The 17,243-nt window shown below is 38.7% G+C and overlaps 1 protein-coding gene across 1 annotated transcript in view; it reads left to right on the top strand.

The window, feature by feature from the left end:
• LOC126095271 (probable E3 ubiquitin-protein ligase HERC1) overlaps positions 1-17,243 on the top strand; it is an 814,023-nt gene that overhangs the window by 691,894 nt on the left and 104,886 nt on the right. The window contains exons 63-65 of the mRNA XM_049910030.1: positions 12,160-12,318; positions 12,834-13,022; positions 15,171-15,398. Coding sequence (XP_049765987.1) covers positions 12,160-12,318; positions 12,834-13,022; positions 15,171-15,398 — 576 coding nt within the window. The remainder of the gene's footprint in view (positions 1-12,159; positions 12,319-12,833; positions 13,023-15,170; positions 15,399-17,243) is intronic.

Consider the following 17,243-nt stretch of genomic DNA (forward strand, 5'->3'; position numbering starts at 1 on the left):
CTAAATCTTATGTCTGTTCTTGGTAGAACAACATTATAATAAATGAAAAGCACCAATTGGCTTTTGTACTACAGTATTACTTTTATTGTGTTAGCCAGTTTTCAGCTTACAAGGGCATCTTCAAACATTTACTGAGTACTGTCACCAAAGAAACGTCTGAAAATGGCCTTGTAAGCCGAAAACCGGTTAACACAATAAAAGTAATACTATAGAACAAAAGCAAACTGGTGCTTTTAATTTGTTAGACAAGTGTATTCCTCAAATTTTATCATTCTGCATTAATTATTTTTTGGTGTTGCAATTGTTTTCCGCATGTGTACCATGTTGTATTTCTTGCAATATCTTTATCTAATTGATGATGATGCATCATGATATATTGTCTGATCTCAGTGCTAAACCCTGAAATAGAGAGATGACTTCCATTTATGTTGATACAGAATTTGCTGGACATTGAAAAATTAGTAAATTGTGGATTTGATTTGCCAAATTTAATTTTGATTTATCTTCACTTTCCTGATGTAGACGAACAATCAGATTTATGATTTACATTTTATTGTATGATTTTTGACATTCTGCAAGGGTTTGCAGACATACCCAGACACATACACACAATGAGAAAATAAGCTGCTTATTTGTCCTAATCAGTGGACTGAATGAGTAACAGCAGCGGCAGTAAGTTTGCATGTTACTGCTCATTTGTTTGTGTTGACACCTAACAATACTGGCTCTAGTATTTCTCTCTATGCCTTCTACATTTACTCCTGAATGTTACCTATAAGTATGTAACTTTCTCCCTTTTCTTCCCAGTTCCTTTGACTATTTTCCTTTCTTCAACATTTGAAAATTGTTTGAATGGGTAACCTAGTTTTTTTTTTAAATGATTATATTTTGACTGGGTTTCAATAAAGGGTATTTTAATTTCTTCCTGCAGTTTGCAGTTTGCTTCTCTTCAGTAGATGGCACAGTGAGTATTTTCTGTACCTCACCTAGCTCGATAAAGCTTTAAAAATTCACATAAGTCTTGTTAATGGTTACCGTTCGTCTATTGCTACATAAATAAATTCATATACCGGCTGCCAGTAGCTGGTGGCAGTATTCAGAATCAATATTGTGAATAGTTTTCACTAATCAAAGCAACTGTTGCCCATCTTATAGCTGAGGATATACACTGTGTGATCAAAAGTATCCAAACACCTGGCTGAAAATGACTTAGAAGTTCGTTGCACCCTCCATTGATAATGCTGGAATTCAGTATGGTGTTGGTGCACCCTTAATCTTGATGACAGCTTCCACTCTCACCGGCATACGTTCAGTTAGGTGCTCAAATGTTTCTTGGGGAATGCCAGCCCATTCTCCACGGAGTGCTGCTCTGGGGAGAGGCATCAATTCAGTCAGTGAGACCTGGCACGAAGTCGGCGTTCCAAAACATCCCAAAGGTGTTCTTGAGTACTCAGGTCAGGACTCTGTGCAGACCAGTCCATTACAGGGATGTTATTGTCATGTGACCACTCCTCCACAGGCTGTCCATTATGAACAGGTGCTCGATCGTGTTGAAAGATCAGTCGCCATCTCCGAATTGCTCTTCAACAGTGGGAAGCAAGAATGTGCTTAAAACATCAGTGTAGGCCTGTGCTGTGATAGTGACATGCAAAACAACAAGGAGTGCAAGGCCCCAAGGCCCCTCCATGAAAAACATGACCACACCATAACACCACCGCCTCCGAATTTTACTGTCGGTACTACAAACGCTGGCAGATGATGTTCACCGGGCATTCGCCATACCCACACCATGCCATCGGATCACAACATTGTGTATCATGATTCATAACTCCACACAACATTTTTGCCACTGTTTAATCGTCCAATGTTTACACTCCTTACACCAAGCGAGGTGTCGTTTGGCATTTAGCGGCATGATGTGTGGCGCATGAGCAGCCGCTTGACCATGAAATCCAAGTTTTCTCACCTTCCGCCTAACTGTCATAGTACTTGCAGTGGATCCTGATGCAATTTGTAATTTCTGTGTGATGGTCTGGATAGATGTCTGCCTATTACACATTATGACCCTTTTCAACTGTCAGCAGTCTCTGTAAGTCAACAGATGAGGTCGGCCTGTATGCTTTTGTGCTGTATGTGTCCCTTCATGTTTCCACTTCACTATCACATCAGAAACAGTGGACATAGGGTTGTTGAGGAGTGTACAGATGTATGAGTCAACTGACACCCAATCATCTGACCACGTTCGAAGTCCGTGAGTTCCGCGGAGCACCGCACTCTGCTTTCACACAATGTCTAATGACTACTGAGGTCGCTGATATGAAGTACCTGGCAATAGGTGGCAGCACAAATCACCTAATATGAAACATGTATTTTTTGGGGGGTGTCCGGATACTTTTGATCACATAGTGTACATCACTCTTTCTTCTTTGATCTCTGCTTTATGTAGATGCAGACTCATTGCTTTGCATTCTGTGACCATAAACTAGGATGACTATTAGATTTTTCCTGCAAAATTGATGTAAAATCTCATCACTATAATCTGTGCCTTCCTTTCTTTGAGATAGAGGCTTACGTTTATACTCCCAGCTTAGTCTTCACATAACCACAACAAAGTCTTACTTTTCTGCTTCTTTTCCTTCTTGAAAGAACTAAGTTCATTTTCAAACATTTCTGGGAAGTATGGCCATTCCAAGAGTGTGACAGAGTTGACTGCTCTTCGCAAACAGCTGGAAGCTGTTTCGGCCATTGTAAACTGACTTCTTACAGCTGCTGCAAATTGCACCAGTGATGGAGGAGCAGGGTGGTCTTCCATCACAAAGGCACTTTGGAACTTGCCAGTTTTTTTCCCTGCATGGTTCTCAGTGACCTCCATCAGGCAGTCGGGCAGATAGCTGGTAATGTATGTAGGGATGCACCCAAATCTGGAGCTGTTTTGTGTTGTATGTGGCAAGTGACTGAAAAGCTAACCTGATACATCTAACAAACATCCTTGAACCATTGCCTCCTGCTGATAATGAGACAGAACCAGTTAGGCTCGCCTCGACTGCTCATACAACTGTCAATCTTCTGTCATGGGCAGATCATGCTCAGGGGGAAAAGATAGTGCCGATGGTAGGGGCCAGTTTCAGTGTTAGGTATGAGATGGTCCTTCTTAGGGAGATAGTGTCGTGCAAGGGAATAAATTAAAAGTGCATTTGGTGTTAGCTGTGACGAATTGTTCCCAATCCCAGGAGCAATTGAGAGCACAGGTTACAGGCAACTGATGATGTTTGTCACCTGGGTTCTGAGACTATTCTCAACTCTTTTCAGAGTCTGATGGAAGTAGTGAAGACAGCTGGCTTTATTACTTGTGAGGTCTCTGCACAGTTGCTGATTTGCATTTTCATTCTGAGGACTCATGAAGGCCCTCTGGTATGGAGCCAATTGAAGTGTATTAACCAGATATTTTCTCCAGTTCTGCAATGAGATCTGCTGTAGATTACTTGATCTGTGCTACTCTGTGGAGACTTGTAAAGCTGCCCTGGATATGTCAATTATACATTGTATACTGAAAGTGGCGACTTAAGTTGTAGAGTATGTGTTGAATGCACACTGTTACAATAATAATAATTATTATTATTATAATTATTATTATTTACATGTCCCCTAGTAGGAAAATCAGCATCTTATTCTTCTGCAGCTCTACGGTCCTTTGTGGACTTCGCTTTGTCAATGATTTTTCCACCAGATGGTCCCAAATCCATGCTAGTGCATTCCAGTTCCCATATCCCATTCTCTGTAGGTCTTCTTCATCCCCATCTTTCAACATTGTTTTCTGGTGGCCATGCCCTCTTTGCCCTCTCAGATTTCCAATCAGTATCTTCTTTAGCACATTTGTATCACATATTCACACCAGATGTGGTACCTACCACATTTGTGTGGAGTTAATTATTTTTCTTGTAGGTGGCCATTCATATAAGGCTTAAAGCTATTGTTAAACTGTCTTCTCTACCTTCCACCTTCTATTATTCTATGTAGTAGCTTACTCTCAAAAACATCTAGAATTTTTTATCCCTTACTATCAGTGACCAAGTTTCAGGGACACATGAGCACTGGTCTCATAAATTTCGTGTAGGTGAAGAGAAACCAGCCTCAGATACATCATTTATTTCAATTGCATAAATACCAAATCTAGAGTGAGTGTGTCTCAAAATATTAGTTGTTATGTGCCACAGTATTCACAGTAAAGTTCCAGAACTCGTGTGTCTCATAGAAAATAATTCCTTGTACATCATACTAGAAACTGAGAGTCGTTGAAACCCAAAGTTGAAAATAGGGAGATTTTCAAGAATATGTGGAATGTATATTGGAAAGATAGATTAGACACTGCAGGATGAGGAGTGTTTGAAATCACAAACAGAAGCATTAGATCTAGTGAGGTATAAAATGAATCCAGCTGTGAACTAATATGGAAAGCAGTTAGGGGTCAGTGGGCAGAGATTAATAATCAGATGTTTTTACTAATCAGCAGATTCAGACACATCACAGTAGTTTAAAGATAGCCTAAACTGAGTGGCACAAAAATATGCTGAGTGCATAGTCATACTAGGTGATGACATTAACCTGTCAGTAACGACAGAGAAAAAACACACACGTCATCAGCAGTAAAGGCATTCTTGCAAAGTAATAATGATAACATTATCTGACAACTACCTTGAACAACTAGTCTGACAAACCACATACAAAATAACATTTTAAGCTATTTAGTTGCAAACAGAAGCAATCTTTTCAAAAAATCACCAATGAGAAAGGGATTAGCAGTCATGATGCTATTACAGGAACAATTGTCATAAAAGACAAAAGGTCATCAGAAAGTTAGGAGAGTATTTATCTTTGGTCAAATTGAAGAATTACTATAATTTTCTTCTTCTTCTTCTTCTTCTTTCGTTTCACCCTCTTTGGCATATGCTGGATTAATTATTTCTTTGCGCATTGTTCTTTTCTTAGGGCCCAGTATTTCTTCATTATTTCTGATCTTCTTTTCCTCTCTTCTTCCAAGATGCAGGGTTTGGACTTTTGTGTAGATTTGTCTTGGAGCCTTATGTTTTCATCTTTAGTAATTGATTTAGCTGTTTGATCAATAAGTGAATTTTCTGAAATCTTTAATTCTACTAGGTCTTTCTCAGTTCCTTTTAAACACTCAGGTTTTGTTTTGCAGTTACGGAAAAAATCAAAGATTTGTTTAGTTAATCTGTTGGAATTCATCCTGAGAAGATGACCATAAAAATTTATCCTCCTTTTTCGCATAATATCTGAGAGTTTTTCAATTTTCTTGTAGAGAGTTTCATTTTGTTGTGTATAATCTTATTGTCTTGAAATTTTGGTCCTATGATTTTTCTTAAAAGTTTTCTTTCCTTTAGCTCAAGTTTCTCCATTTGGCCTTTGAAATTCATGTTTAGTGTTTCTGCTGCATACAGTGCTTCTGGCTTAATCACTTTCTTATAATGTGTAATTTTGGACCCCCATGAAAGGGATTATTTGTTGTATGTATTTTTTGTTGGTTGGAAGACCAATTCAAGTTTATTTTTTCTGGATTCCATTGCTTTGCTTTCCCCAGCATTCCAATTAATCCATTCTCCAGGATATTTGAATCCTTGTACTGTTTCAATCTTTTGTTCTTGAACTTTGAGGTATTTACATAAGTGCTTGATGTTTGTCAGTATCTTAGTTTTTTCAAAGGAGACGTGAAGACCTATTTTAGCTGCTTGTTTCTTTTGTTCAAGGATTTGCTCCCGTGCTTCTTCCATTGTTTCAGCAAACAGGGCCATATCATCTGCAAAAGCAATGCAATTTACTTTAAGGTTCTTTTTTTTGCAACCCAGTCTTATACCACTCTTAATATTTGTATTCCACTCTCTGACTACTTTCTCAAGCGCACAATTGAACAGCAACGGTGAGAGCCCATCCCCCTGTCGCACACCCATTTTTATTTCAAATGGTTCCGATAATTCGCCCATAAATGTAACTTTTGAAAATGTATTTGTAAAGGTCGCTATTATAATATTAGTTGTTTTCTTATCCAAACCCATTTCTTCCAGGACTGATAATAGAGATTCTCTATCAATTGAATCATATGCTTTTTTGAAATCAGTGGTTAGTATTTGTTCCGAACATGATCTACCCTTTCTAAAACCTCCCTGTATTCCTCGATTTGCGGGTCCAATTGCAGCTCTGTCCTATTCAAGACGACTTTAGAAAGCATCTTGTATTTTACATCCAGCAGTGATATTCCTCTGTAAGTGTTGGGGTCTGGTTTCAAACCTTTCTTGTGGATGGGGTGGATGAAAGCTTTTATCCATTCTGTGGGGATCTCTTCTTCTATCCAGATTTTATCGAAAACACACTGAAGGGATGTAATTGTATTTTTGTCAGCTTCTTTCCATAGTTTGGCCACTATTTGGTTTTCTCCAGATGCTTTGTTGTTTTTAAGTTCTGAAATGGGTTCACAATTCAAGAGTTTCTCAAAGTAGCCTGCTAGTATTTTGCAATTTTCCATTTTATTGGGAGCGATGGTCCCATTTACATCTCGAAATTGGAAAGTGGGTGCTTTGTTCCTTGATAATCTTTATTTGAAAGCTCTGTTAAAGCTTCTTGTGTTGTTTCTAGTAAATTCTTCATCAATTTGGAGGAGAGCTTTGTTTTCATGTGTCTTCTTAATCCTTTTTATATTTTTATCTACCAGTTTTCTAACTGTAATGAAATTCAATCTGCTTTCTTCTGTTTTCTGTGATTGCCAGTTTTGCCCTGCCTGTTTTCTTGTTTCAATGTGGGCATCACATTCCAGCGACCACCAGGCATGTTTTCTACTTATTATGTTAGGTGCTATCCATTCAACTGTAGTAATGAGGTTTTCTTTGATATCCTCCCAGTTTGTGTCTGAATGGTTTCTGTTCCTTTTTTGAATTAATCTGATTTTAATATCTTTTCCGTGCTGTACTTCCGACCCTTAATTTGTTTCATGCTGTGTTTCCTGTTTGTGATGACTTTGAACTTAATTTTAGAAAGGTAGTTGTCTGAATCCAAGTTTGCACACCTGAGTACCCTAACATTCATGATTTCTTTGTGAGAAATCTTCTTGCTTGCCACATGATCAAGTTGAAATTCCCTAAGACTAGGATTTGGGGATATCCATGTCTTTTGTCTTCGTGGTAGTTTCTTGATAGCTGTGGATTTAAGAATTAAATTGTGTGCTTGGCAAAGTTCTATTAGCCTCACACCATTTCTGTTTGTTCTCTTGTGTGCAGAATAGTCTCCAACTATTTTCTTTTTTCTTTACCAATCTGTACATTTAAGTCTCCAAGAAGAATGATGATGATTTTATCTGGAATTTTCTGAATAATGTCATCTAGATGATTCCAAAAGGCCTCCACTTTTTCTTTGTTTTTCCTGTTATCCTCATTTATAGAGGCATGTGCATTGATAATTGTTTAGATTTTGTTCGTGCTTGTGAATGAAAGACTTGAGAGTCTTTCTTATTGGAAATCAAAGTCAACTATTGAGTTCAAGATTTGTTTGTTGATTATAAAGGCTGTTCCAAGACGTGGTAAATTTTCATTACTCTCGATCCCACTTTCCCTTTGTATACCCTAAAACCTTTGGAATCAAAGGTATCTGTATCCATGTATCTGTTTCTTGAATCGCTGTTATGAGTATGTTGCGGTTCTTTAGTATATCTGTTAGATGTTTTAGTTTTCTGGTTTTCAGCAATGAGTTTGCATTGAAAGTTGCTAGGTACGTTGATTGCCTACGTTGAAATTTGTATGAGATTTCAAGACACTCTGACTTGTCTTTGTGCAATGTTGCAGACTCCCCGGAATGCGAATGTCTGCTGACATCCTGGTGTACGGTGGATCATCCACCTGGGGTAAAATAGTTTACATCACACATTCCATGATTGATGAAAGTTATTTTGGGTGTGGCCCAAGAGCCACAAAAAATGCAACCAAGATTGTGAGTCCTGGATGTAGTTCTTCCACTCTCTCCACCATTGGGAATCTCAACTTCCTCTTTCGCCTTTGAGACCATTGACCAGGTTTCACCTAGTGAACCTAGGCAGGAGCCCTTACAGAGTGCTACCATCCCGAGCCAGATGAACCCGAGTTTTTTAACAAGGTGTTACTCCTCCCCCCTCCTCCTTCCTCATCACTTACGAAATAAGGCCCCGGACTTGCGACTATCAGTGGTTTTATTTAGGATGAACTTAAAAAATTTAGTTTGAGTCTGGCAAACACAGGACAGTTGTGATTAATTTTTTAATTATATATTCAAGCGGCAGGTCACACAAAAGGTATCATTAGCTGTTTGAGTTTATTACCAAGTTGTCATCAGAATATTTGTTTAAGAAAAAGAGAAGTAGATGTTGAAATCCTAAGAAACCAAAATACAAATAAAATGAACTTCCATAATACACAGCTATACATGCCTGAATACCATATTTACTCGAATCTAAGCCGCACTCGAATCTAAGCCGCACCTGAAAAATGAGACTCGAAATAAAGGAAAAAAAAAATTCCCAAATCTAACCCGCACCTGAAATTTGAGACTCGAAATTCAAGGGGAGAGAAAAGTTTTAGGCCGCACCTCCAAATCTAAACAAAGTTGGTCCATTGTAATATGAGACACAATTTAGGTTGAATGAATGACGATACAGCTACAGCAGTTTGGTTCGAGTCGAAAGCTCAGCAGTTAAGCTTTACCAGGTAGCCATTGCTATGCGTCAGGCGCTCCGTCCGTATTTATACGGATACCCTTCCTTTCTCACGTGCTTCGTCTGGTTTGAATCGATTGCTTATTTTGCTTTGATCAGATAAGTGCCGTTTTCTATGTTATAGGTGTTTACGTCAGTCACTCGAAGCTGAAAATGCATTACTATACTGTCATGCATTGTTTGTCGCATTCTGATAGTGCGTGTTTACGGCCTGTCGCTGCTCGCGGCATGGCAGGCTTCTGTGCGCGCTACCGCCGCCTACAATTTAAAAAAGAGAGGAATCGTCTCATTAGCGAAACAATGGCAAGAGACTGCTATTTGTTGTTACTTAGACTCCTGCTTTCTTTGATAATGATCAACAAGAACCAAATAATAGACTGCGTATGATAGAACATGTTCTGAACGAGAGTTTGGCGAAAATTTTTCTCCGTTTGAAAATCTTTGCGGCCGCTTCTTTAGTACATCAAATTCTGCACAGAAATTAGTCATCTTAGATTTAAAAATCTAGTCAGTTGCCGTGCTTCATTTCTGACTGTATCACTATTAGGCATAAGAGTAATACGAATATAAACATGACACGATACGTATATTCTTCCGCGTTTGCTGTTGTCTCACTCTAGTTTCGTAGTTTATTTGGCAGACAGGATTTAAATGAGATAGAAGCAAACACGAAAGAATACATGGCAAAATGTTTATATTCGTATTATTCTTATGGTGAAGAGAATACTGCATGTGATTCACATTTCATCAGGTTCCTATTAGCAACCATCTCTTCTCACAGGTAGGAAAAAATTCAGAACGTAGAGTTGGCCATATTGACAAAAATCCCAGTATTACCAGTCGGATTTTCGTAGTACATTGAAATTCGAAGATGAACAATACGGAATTTGTATTTACTTTGTTGGATTGTGTATGAAAAAGCAGTGGTCGAAACTCGGGCGGAGAAAAAAAGCTCGTCTTCCAATTTTTTTTTTTAATTTTATTTACTGACGCAGAGGTTTTGGCGCCAGTATTTATCTTTGTGGCTACAAAGGATGCCTGTGTAGCGCTACATATATTCGACGGCAGAAGTTAGTTGTGGCGGCACCTATCAACATTTTTCAGAACTTCCGCTTGCTTTGCACTCGATTCTAAGCCGCAGGCAGTTTTTTGGATTACAAAAACCGGAAAAAAAGTGCGGCTTAGATTCGAGTAAATACGGTATGTTACTGTGTAACTCATCAACTGAAGAGGTCCAGAAATGTTCACAATGTAAATATGTCTATCCTTTGATTTTTGGAATTGAAGGCTACTTTAACTATGTAGTAATATAAAGTTGGCAACTGTGAAATTCCAAATATAAGATTAAGTACATTCATGATATAAAACTGTGAAAGACAGTCTTCTCACAGTGATAACTAGGAAAAAATTACTTACTTGCTGGTGTAGATAAGCTGTATGTGTCCCACAAGCAGGATAGATAACACCCATCCGTAGACACGATTTGTGAGTAACTCACTAATATCTGATGGTCATAAGTGTAAACTAACAAGCAGTAGAAAAGGACTGATATCAGGGTACTGTAAGAAAAGTGTAAGTTGGCACAGACCATAAACTCAGGTATAGGTCCAGTGTGTCTAGCCCTCAACTGGTCTCCTGCTGACCAACACATGATCATCATTGGCACAGAGGCAGAACCAGCTTTCATCAGAAAACACAACAGATCTGCCATCCTATAAGATCTCGCTTGACACCACTGAAGTCACAATGGTTTGAGGTCAGTGGAATGCACAATACAGGGCATCTGGCTCAGAGCTATTCTTGAAATAACTGATTTGTAACAGTTTGTTGTGTCACTGTGGAGCAAACTGCTGCTCAAATTGCTGCTGTAGATGCAGAACAAAGTGCCAGAGCCACACACCGAACACAATGGTATTCCCTCTTGCAAGTGCCATGTGGCTGCCCAGAACCCAATCCTCTTGTGACCGTACATTCTCATGACCACTGCTGCCAATAATCATGTACAGTGGCTACATTCTTGCCACTTCTTTCTGCAATATCATGGAAGGAACATCCAGCATCTTGTAGCACTATTACATGATATTGTGCAAGCCCAGAGAGGGCCGATAATGGTGTCTTTGTCGCCTTAGAGGCATTCTTCATTAACATCAACTCACCATGTCTGTATATGTGCGGATGGATGCGTGTGTGTGTGTGTGTGTGTGTGTGTGTGTGTGTACACCTGTCCCTTTTTCTCCCTAAGGTAATTCTTTCCGCTCCTGGGACTGGAATGACTCCTTACCCTCTCCCTTAAAACCCACATCCTTTCGTCTTTCCCTCTCCTTCCTTCTTTCCTGATGAAGCAACCGTGGGTCGTGAAAGCTTGAAATTTGTGTGTGTGTTTGTGTTTGTTATTGTCTCTATCAACATACCAACGCTTTCGTTTGGAAGATGCTGTAATTTACCAAACGAGAAGGTATTGGTATGTTGATAGAGACAATAAAAAACACTCAAACACACACACAAATATCAAGCTTTCGCAACTCGAGGTTGCTTCATCAGGAAATATATATTTTTCCCACATGGAATGTTTCCCTCTATTATATGCTGTGATCTCATGAATTGTCTGTAGTTTAGTGATGCTCAAAGCTGTTCTGTTTAATAATAACAACTGCTGCCTCATAGCTTTCAGTGCCATTTCTTATATGAAGGGGTTGTCAATCATTTGAGGTAGATATCTATGTTTTCATATATATACTACACAGTCCCGTGCGCAGTGCGTGATGTAGGTTACTTGTGGTGGCAGTAAAACTGTCTAAATACTGGTTCTCTTAGATGAATAAAGAAGCCTTTCATCCATAGTTTCCCACTTAAGTTCCTTGTGCATCTGTTATATCTATATCAACCAGTTATAATTGTAGCAGAATGTCCCTGAATTTTTCCAATATCTACTGCCGTGCCTGCCTGATAAGTCCACCAAACGCTGGAACGTTAATAGAGGAGTGTTGCTCTAGCAGCTTGAAATTTGTATCATTTCCTTTACCAATACACCAAACTTTCCCAGAACCCTTCCAACAAACGTAAGCAATTTATTCACGAAGATTAGCAAAGTAACTAGGTCACCCACCCAAAGCCACCCACTGACTATGATTGTCATGTGAATAGCCACTGCTCTACAGTTACCTTTGAGTTACAGAATGAGTAGTCTACTGCATAATCGTGTTAGGATATGCTGTGGAGCCTTCTAAAGTCTGCAAGATTTAAAAAGTAAAGTAAATAGCTTTATCGAGTAAATGTGTGAGAGCAATATTTGCCCACTGTCCTCTTTTCTGTTTATCCTATTGTTCATGTTTTACTGCTAATTGTTGTCATTGAGGAATTGTTTCAAGAAAATTGTGTTTTTTAGGTACTAATCATATGTTATTTTGTTGCAGAAAGTGAAGAATCTCAGCAATATGAGTGTAAAACGAGTTTGCTGTGGCACACAGTTTACAGTATTTCTCACAGATGAAGGTAGCCTTTACACATGTGGTATGGAACGCTACATAGCTCAACCTGAATCCCATATTCGTGGCCACTGCCAACCACAACGTGTAAGTACCAAGTTTATATATCAGCACAGCATCCTTTGCTTGGTATTTTCATAATAGTTCTATCTGATCAGAGGTTTTTACTACCTATTCTTTTTATAACATAATTTTTATTTAAATCACATTTGCATTACTTTGCTACATATGCTGCATTTTGCTTTCGTTGTAGCAATTGACCCGCTGTAGATTCCTCTCCCACTGTTTTCTCCACTCACCCATATCACCCTTATCACTTTTTTTCTGCACCCCAGAATTCATTATAAGATTTCAGTGTTATGTTAGCCTTATTTTGGCCTCCTACTCTGGTAAGTAGATGCAGTTTATCTATATGGGTGCTGTTCATAGTCATGATGTGTTGTGAAGAAATGTCTGTTAATGAACATATGACAATTATGTGAAATGTTAACAAAATCATGAAAAACAATTAGAACAAAAAGCTGGAATGTTAATTTGTCAAAAAAATCTTGTAATCATATGCTCATTACTGCTCATTCCTGTGTTTTAATCACATGTTACAGGTTTTGGCTCTCCAGAATCACTCTGTGGAAGATGTTGCAGTAGGTGCAGAGCATGTTCTTGCTTTGACATCAGATGGTGGTGTTTGGGGATGGGGTAACAATAGTGACGGGCAACTCGGTCTTGGACATTTGCTCGTAGTCCGAGAACCCCAAATCATACCATCCCTTACTGGAAAGGGAATAAAGCAGGTAAACCATAAGACATGTATTGACAGTTTTCAAAGAAACTTTTGCTTGATATGTGTGCATCCAAGTTTAGTGTGACAAGAATGATACTAAAGCACAATTGCCAAACAAACAAATGATATGAAAAACAAAACAAAAGAAAATCTTAAGAGAAAATTAAAATGGCTTTACTCTGAAAATTTGATAGGCTGATGAAATGATTGCTGTATCCATATTTTTTTGGAATATGAGATGGGTAACTTGACAAGGTGTGTTGGATTTATATGAATCCAAAGAATGTCATAATCTCAACTGGTTCCAATGTGTTTATGAGGTTTTCACTTTTTGGCACCATGATTAACCTTGTCTGTGAAATTTATGAGACCAAAATAAATTTTCACATAAAAATGTCTTTGAGGCCTTTGTTGAGCATGGTTTCATTACCATAAATGTGCATCTCAGTAATGACCCACTCCACACTTGATCACAAGTTAATCCCATCACAAAAAATACTTACACTTTTACAGTTTGTCTTTTCCCAGTGAAATGCTATCTGCGTTATGGTCTTGAAAATGTATTTCTTATGGTGTAAATTATGTACATCTGCTCACCAAGTGACAGTAGAACACACACATAAAAGAAGGATGTAATCAGGCAAGCTTTTGGAGCTCGCAGTTCCTTCTTCTTCAGGCAGAAGGGTTGAAGGGGAAGGAAGAGAGGTGAAGGAAAACGTCTGGAGAGGTGCAGGAAAAGGGGTAGATTTCGGGAAGGTCACCCAGGAACCACAGATCAAGGGAGACTTACTGCATGGGATGAGAAGAAAAGACTGATTGTTGGGGACTGCATCGGAAAACCTGAGGTTTTCAAATCTCATCCAATGCATATGGTAAGTCTCCCCTGACCTGTGGTTCTGAGTGACTTTCCCGAAATCTACCCGTTTTTCTGAACCCCTCCAGTGCTTTTCCTTCACCCCTCTTCCTTTCCCTACAACCCTTCTGCCTGAAGAAGGAACCACTGTCTCCAAAAGCTTGCATAATTACAACCTTCTTTTGTGTGTGTTCTGCTGCCGCTTAGTACATAGATTTTTCAGCTATCTAATTAAATTATTTTATCAAAAATTGATTGTTTTCATTGTTAAATTATATGCATTGGTATACAGCCAGTCCCAAAACTGAATAATATATTAAAACCAGCAAGGGAATATTCTTTCCTTTACACAGTAGTATACAGCAGTTGAATACTTGAACCAATATCTTCACTGGGTTTATGATTTTCTTAAATCATGTTATACCAAGGCTAGTGTTATCACTATGCCAGTTTCTCCTAATCTTTCCAGGTGTTATCTACTTCTTTTTCACTCTCACTAACTCCAAGAGACTCTTCCCACATCCCCTCCTCACTTGTAGACACTATCAATTGTTTTCAGTTTCTCCTGTTGTCAATATTTAATTTTATTTTTATTCTTTCTCTCCAATAATAGATTCTTCTTTCCTTTTCTTTTATTCTTTCTTCATGGATCTCATTTGCTCTTCTTTTTCTCTAGTATCCCTTTTCTCTTGTCAACTGACTGCCCTTTCTTGTCACTTCAAATATTTTCAGACCTATGTTGCTGCTGGTTCATTGTTGACTTTCATTACTGTGATTACCTTGACTTTGAGGTTTGTGTAACTTTACTAGCTAATCATTGCAAAGTTGCGTTTCCTCCAAGAATTTTATTTCTTTTTGCCTCAGTCCTTCAAACACCAAGCTTTTGAATACTTCTAATTTTTTCTTCATTTGATGGAGTTGCCAATTAGCTGTCACCGAGTTGTCCTTGAGTGTACTGGCTGTTCTTGGGCACTGTTTCCATATTCAGTAAAACATTTATGATAAGTTTTCAGTGTACAAATGTACAAAATTAGTACCGTAAAAGAGTACTGAAACCATCAAATTTACTTAAATCTGTGTTACAGTTCCATTACAGTTATCATATTATTGTTCCATATTTCATCCTTTTGCTGTTAATTACTGTCTTAATGTTTGACTCACTTAGTAAATAATAAAATTTTAATTTTGAAACAAATATTACAACCTACATATAAGATATTACTTTGATAGATTGCTTTTTCCAAGTGTTATGACACTACATTGCAGTATTACTGGCCCATATTTTTGTTCTTTCTCATCTTCCAGATTTCAACTGGACGTGCGCATAGTGCAGCTTGGACATCTCCTCCTGTGCCAAGGAGGACGCCAGGCACAACTATTCCGCTACAGTTTGGGTTACCAGCTCTAGTACCAGCACAATATGGTCATCTTCAGGGTATATCAATAAAGGCACTGCAGAGCCGGCTAAAGCTTTTGTATCGCTTTTCAGACATGTTGTATTCTTGCTGGCGACTACTGCCTCTGTGCCCTCAGGTACTCTTCAGTTCATCAATTGTATTTACATAAATTTATTGAACGTAAACTAAATGTTCTTGTCTCAACTGAAATAAAATAAGGTAAATGAAACATTTCTTGGAAACAGATAACATTCATCTGCTGTGCTTATAACATATGTTGCTCTTATAGTGTCTGTTTAAAATATCAGGGGATTAACCTTATCAGAAGACATTCACTTGAGAGAAGTGTAAAAATACAGGGAGACAGAACAAATAGCCAATACTTTACTTCAGAAATGAAGTTGCAGTACTACCAATACACATGTCTAAAATTAAAAAGTAGAAAAGTCTAAAACATCTTTCAGAACTTTTGCTTTCTCAGGATTGAAAGAGTGGCAGGTTTTGAAAGGTTAGAAAGGACAGTGGTTGTATGGACAAGGTTCTGGGGTATGAGTGATCTGCTCCACCTTTCCATACAGCTCTGATGAAGGATCTAATAATTCTAAAAGCTAGGTTTAAATATCTCGGATGGCATTGTTGGTATCTGACCTGTTGAAGGTAAGTTGTGACCAGAAAATTAACTTCATACACTATGTGATCAAAAGAATCGGAACACCTGTTAAAGTGCATATTAATAGGGGGTGCATATTAATAGGGGACGTTTTAACCCTTCACTTTTTTTATGGCTTGAACTCTGCTGGTGACATTTTCAGTAAGGCATCTGAATGCCTTTGGAGAAAGGCAGCCCATGCTCCTTCAAGAGCAGAAACCAGAGGTGATGGTGATGTAGGCCACTGAAGTCTGGAGGAAAGTCATTGTCCTGACTCATCCTAAAAGTGTTTCATTGAGTACAGGCTATGACATTGAGCAGGCCAGTCAATTTCAGGAATGTTATTGCCTCACAGGTGCTACTTTATCACAAGGTACATTGTTTTGCTGCTATAGTATCCTTCTCTGAACTGTTCCTTTACCATGCGCAGCACAGATCAGTGCATTTAACGTTTTCTTAAGTGCAATGAAGGGACCACAGAAACGCAATGAAAGGCCCACACCCTAACCATGATGAAAGCCCCATATTCTAGCACCACCTCATCTGTGATTCACTGTTGGCGCTGTACATGATGGCAGGTAATGTTCTCCAGGCATTCATCAACCAAACCCTTTCACTGGGTTACCACAGTCATCACTCACTTCCATTCGTCCACTGTCCAGTGGTGTCGTTCTTTACACCACGTCAAACATCACGTAGCATTGACTACAAAACTGTATGACTGCTCTACTACTGAACAGCCTACACACAGTAAATGTGTTAGCTGGATTGCTGGTTGCACTTTTAAGCTGATGATTGATTTATTTCACTGATTCAGGCAATTTTTTACAAGAAGCCTCCGCAATACTCAGCCGTCCCTGTCCATCAGTACATGGGGTCTGCTTAGTCGTGGTATAGTTGTGGCTGTCGTTAATATTTCCACTTCATGGTCACATCACTGACACAAGCGCAACTTTAGAGGAGTTTAAATATCCCGGATATGTTTGTTAATCAGGTGATGTCCAATGACAAGTCTGAATTCAAAGTCACTGAACTCTCCTGACTGACCCACTCTGCTGTTACTGCTTTTGTACTGACAATGCAATACTCCCCTTCTCCTTTTATATTGGTGTTGTACTAGGTGCCTCCAGGCCCTATCCGAAGTATTTTTTTTATTATTATTATTTAAATTTTTCAGAGAGTTGCCTATTTTGACTGTCACCTTTGGGCTGATGTGACAACAATTGACTGAATAGGCCGAGTCGTCGTCAGCAAAGCCACCTTTCCAATAAAATTGTGTCACAAGGTCATGTGACTAGTGAGACTGGAGGCTCTTGAAGCCAAGACCGTGAA

This window comes from Schistocerca cancellata, chromosome 8 (genome assembly GCF_023864275.1).
Source record: "Schistocerca cancellata isolate TAMUIC-IGC-003103 chromosome 8, iqSchCanc2.1, whole genome shotgun sequence".
NCBI lineage: Eukaryota > Metazoa > Arthropoda > Insecta > Orthoptera > Acrididae > Schistocerca > Schistocerca cancellata.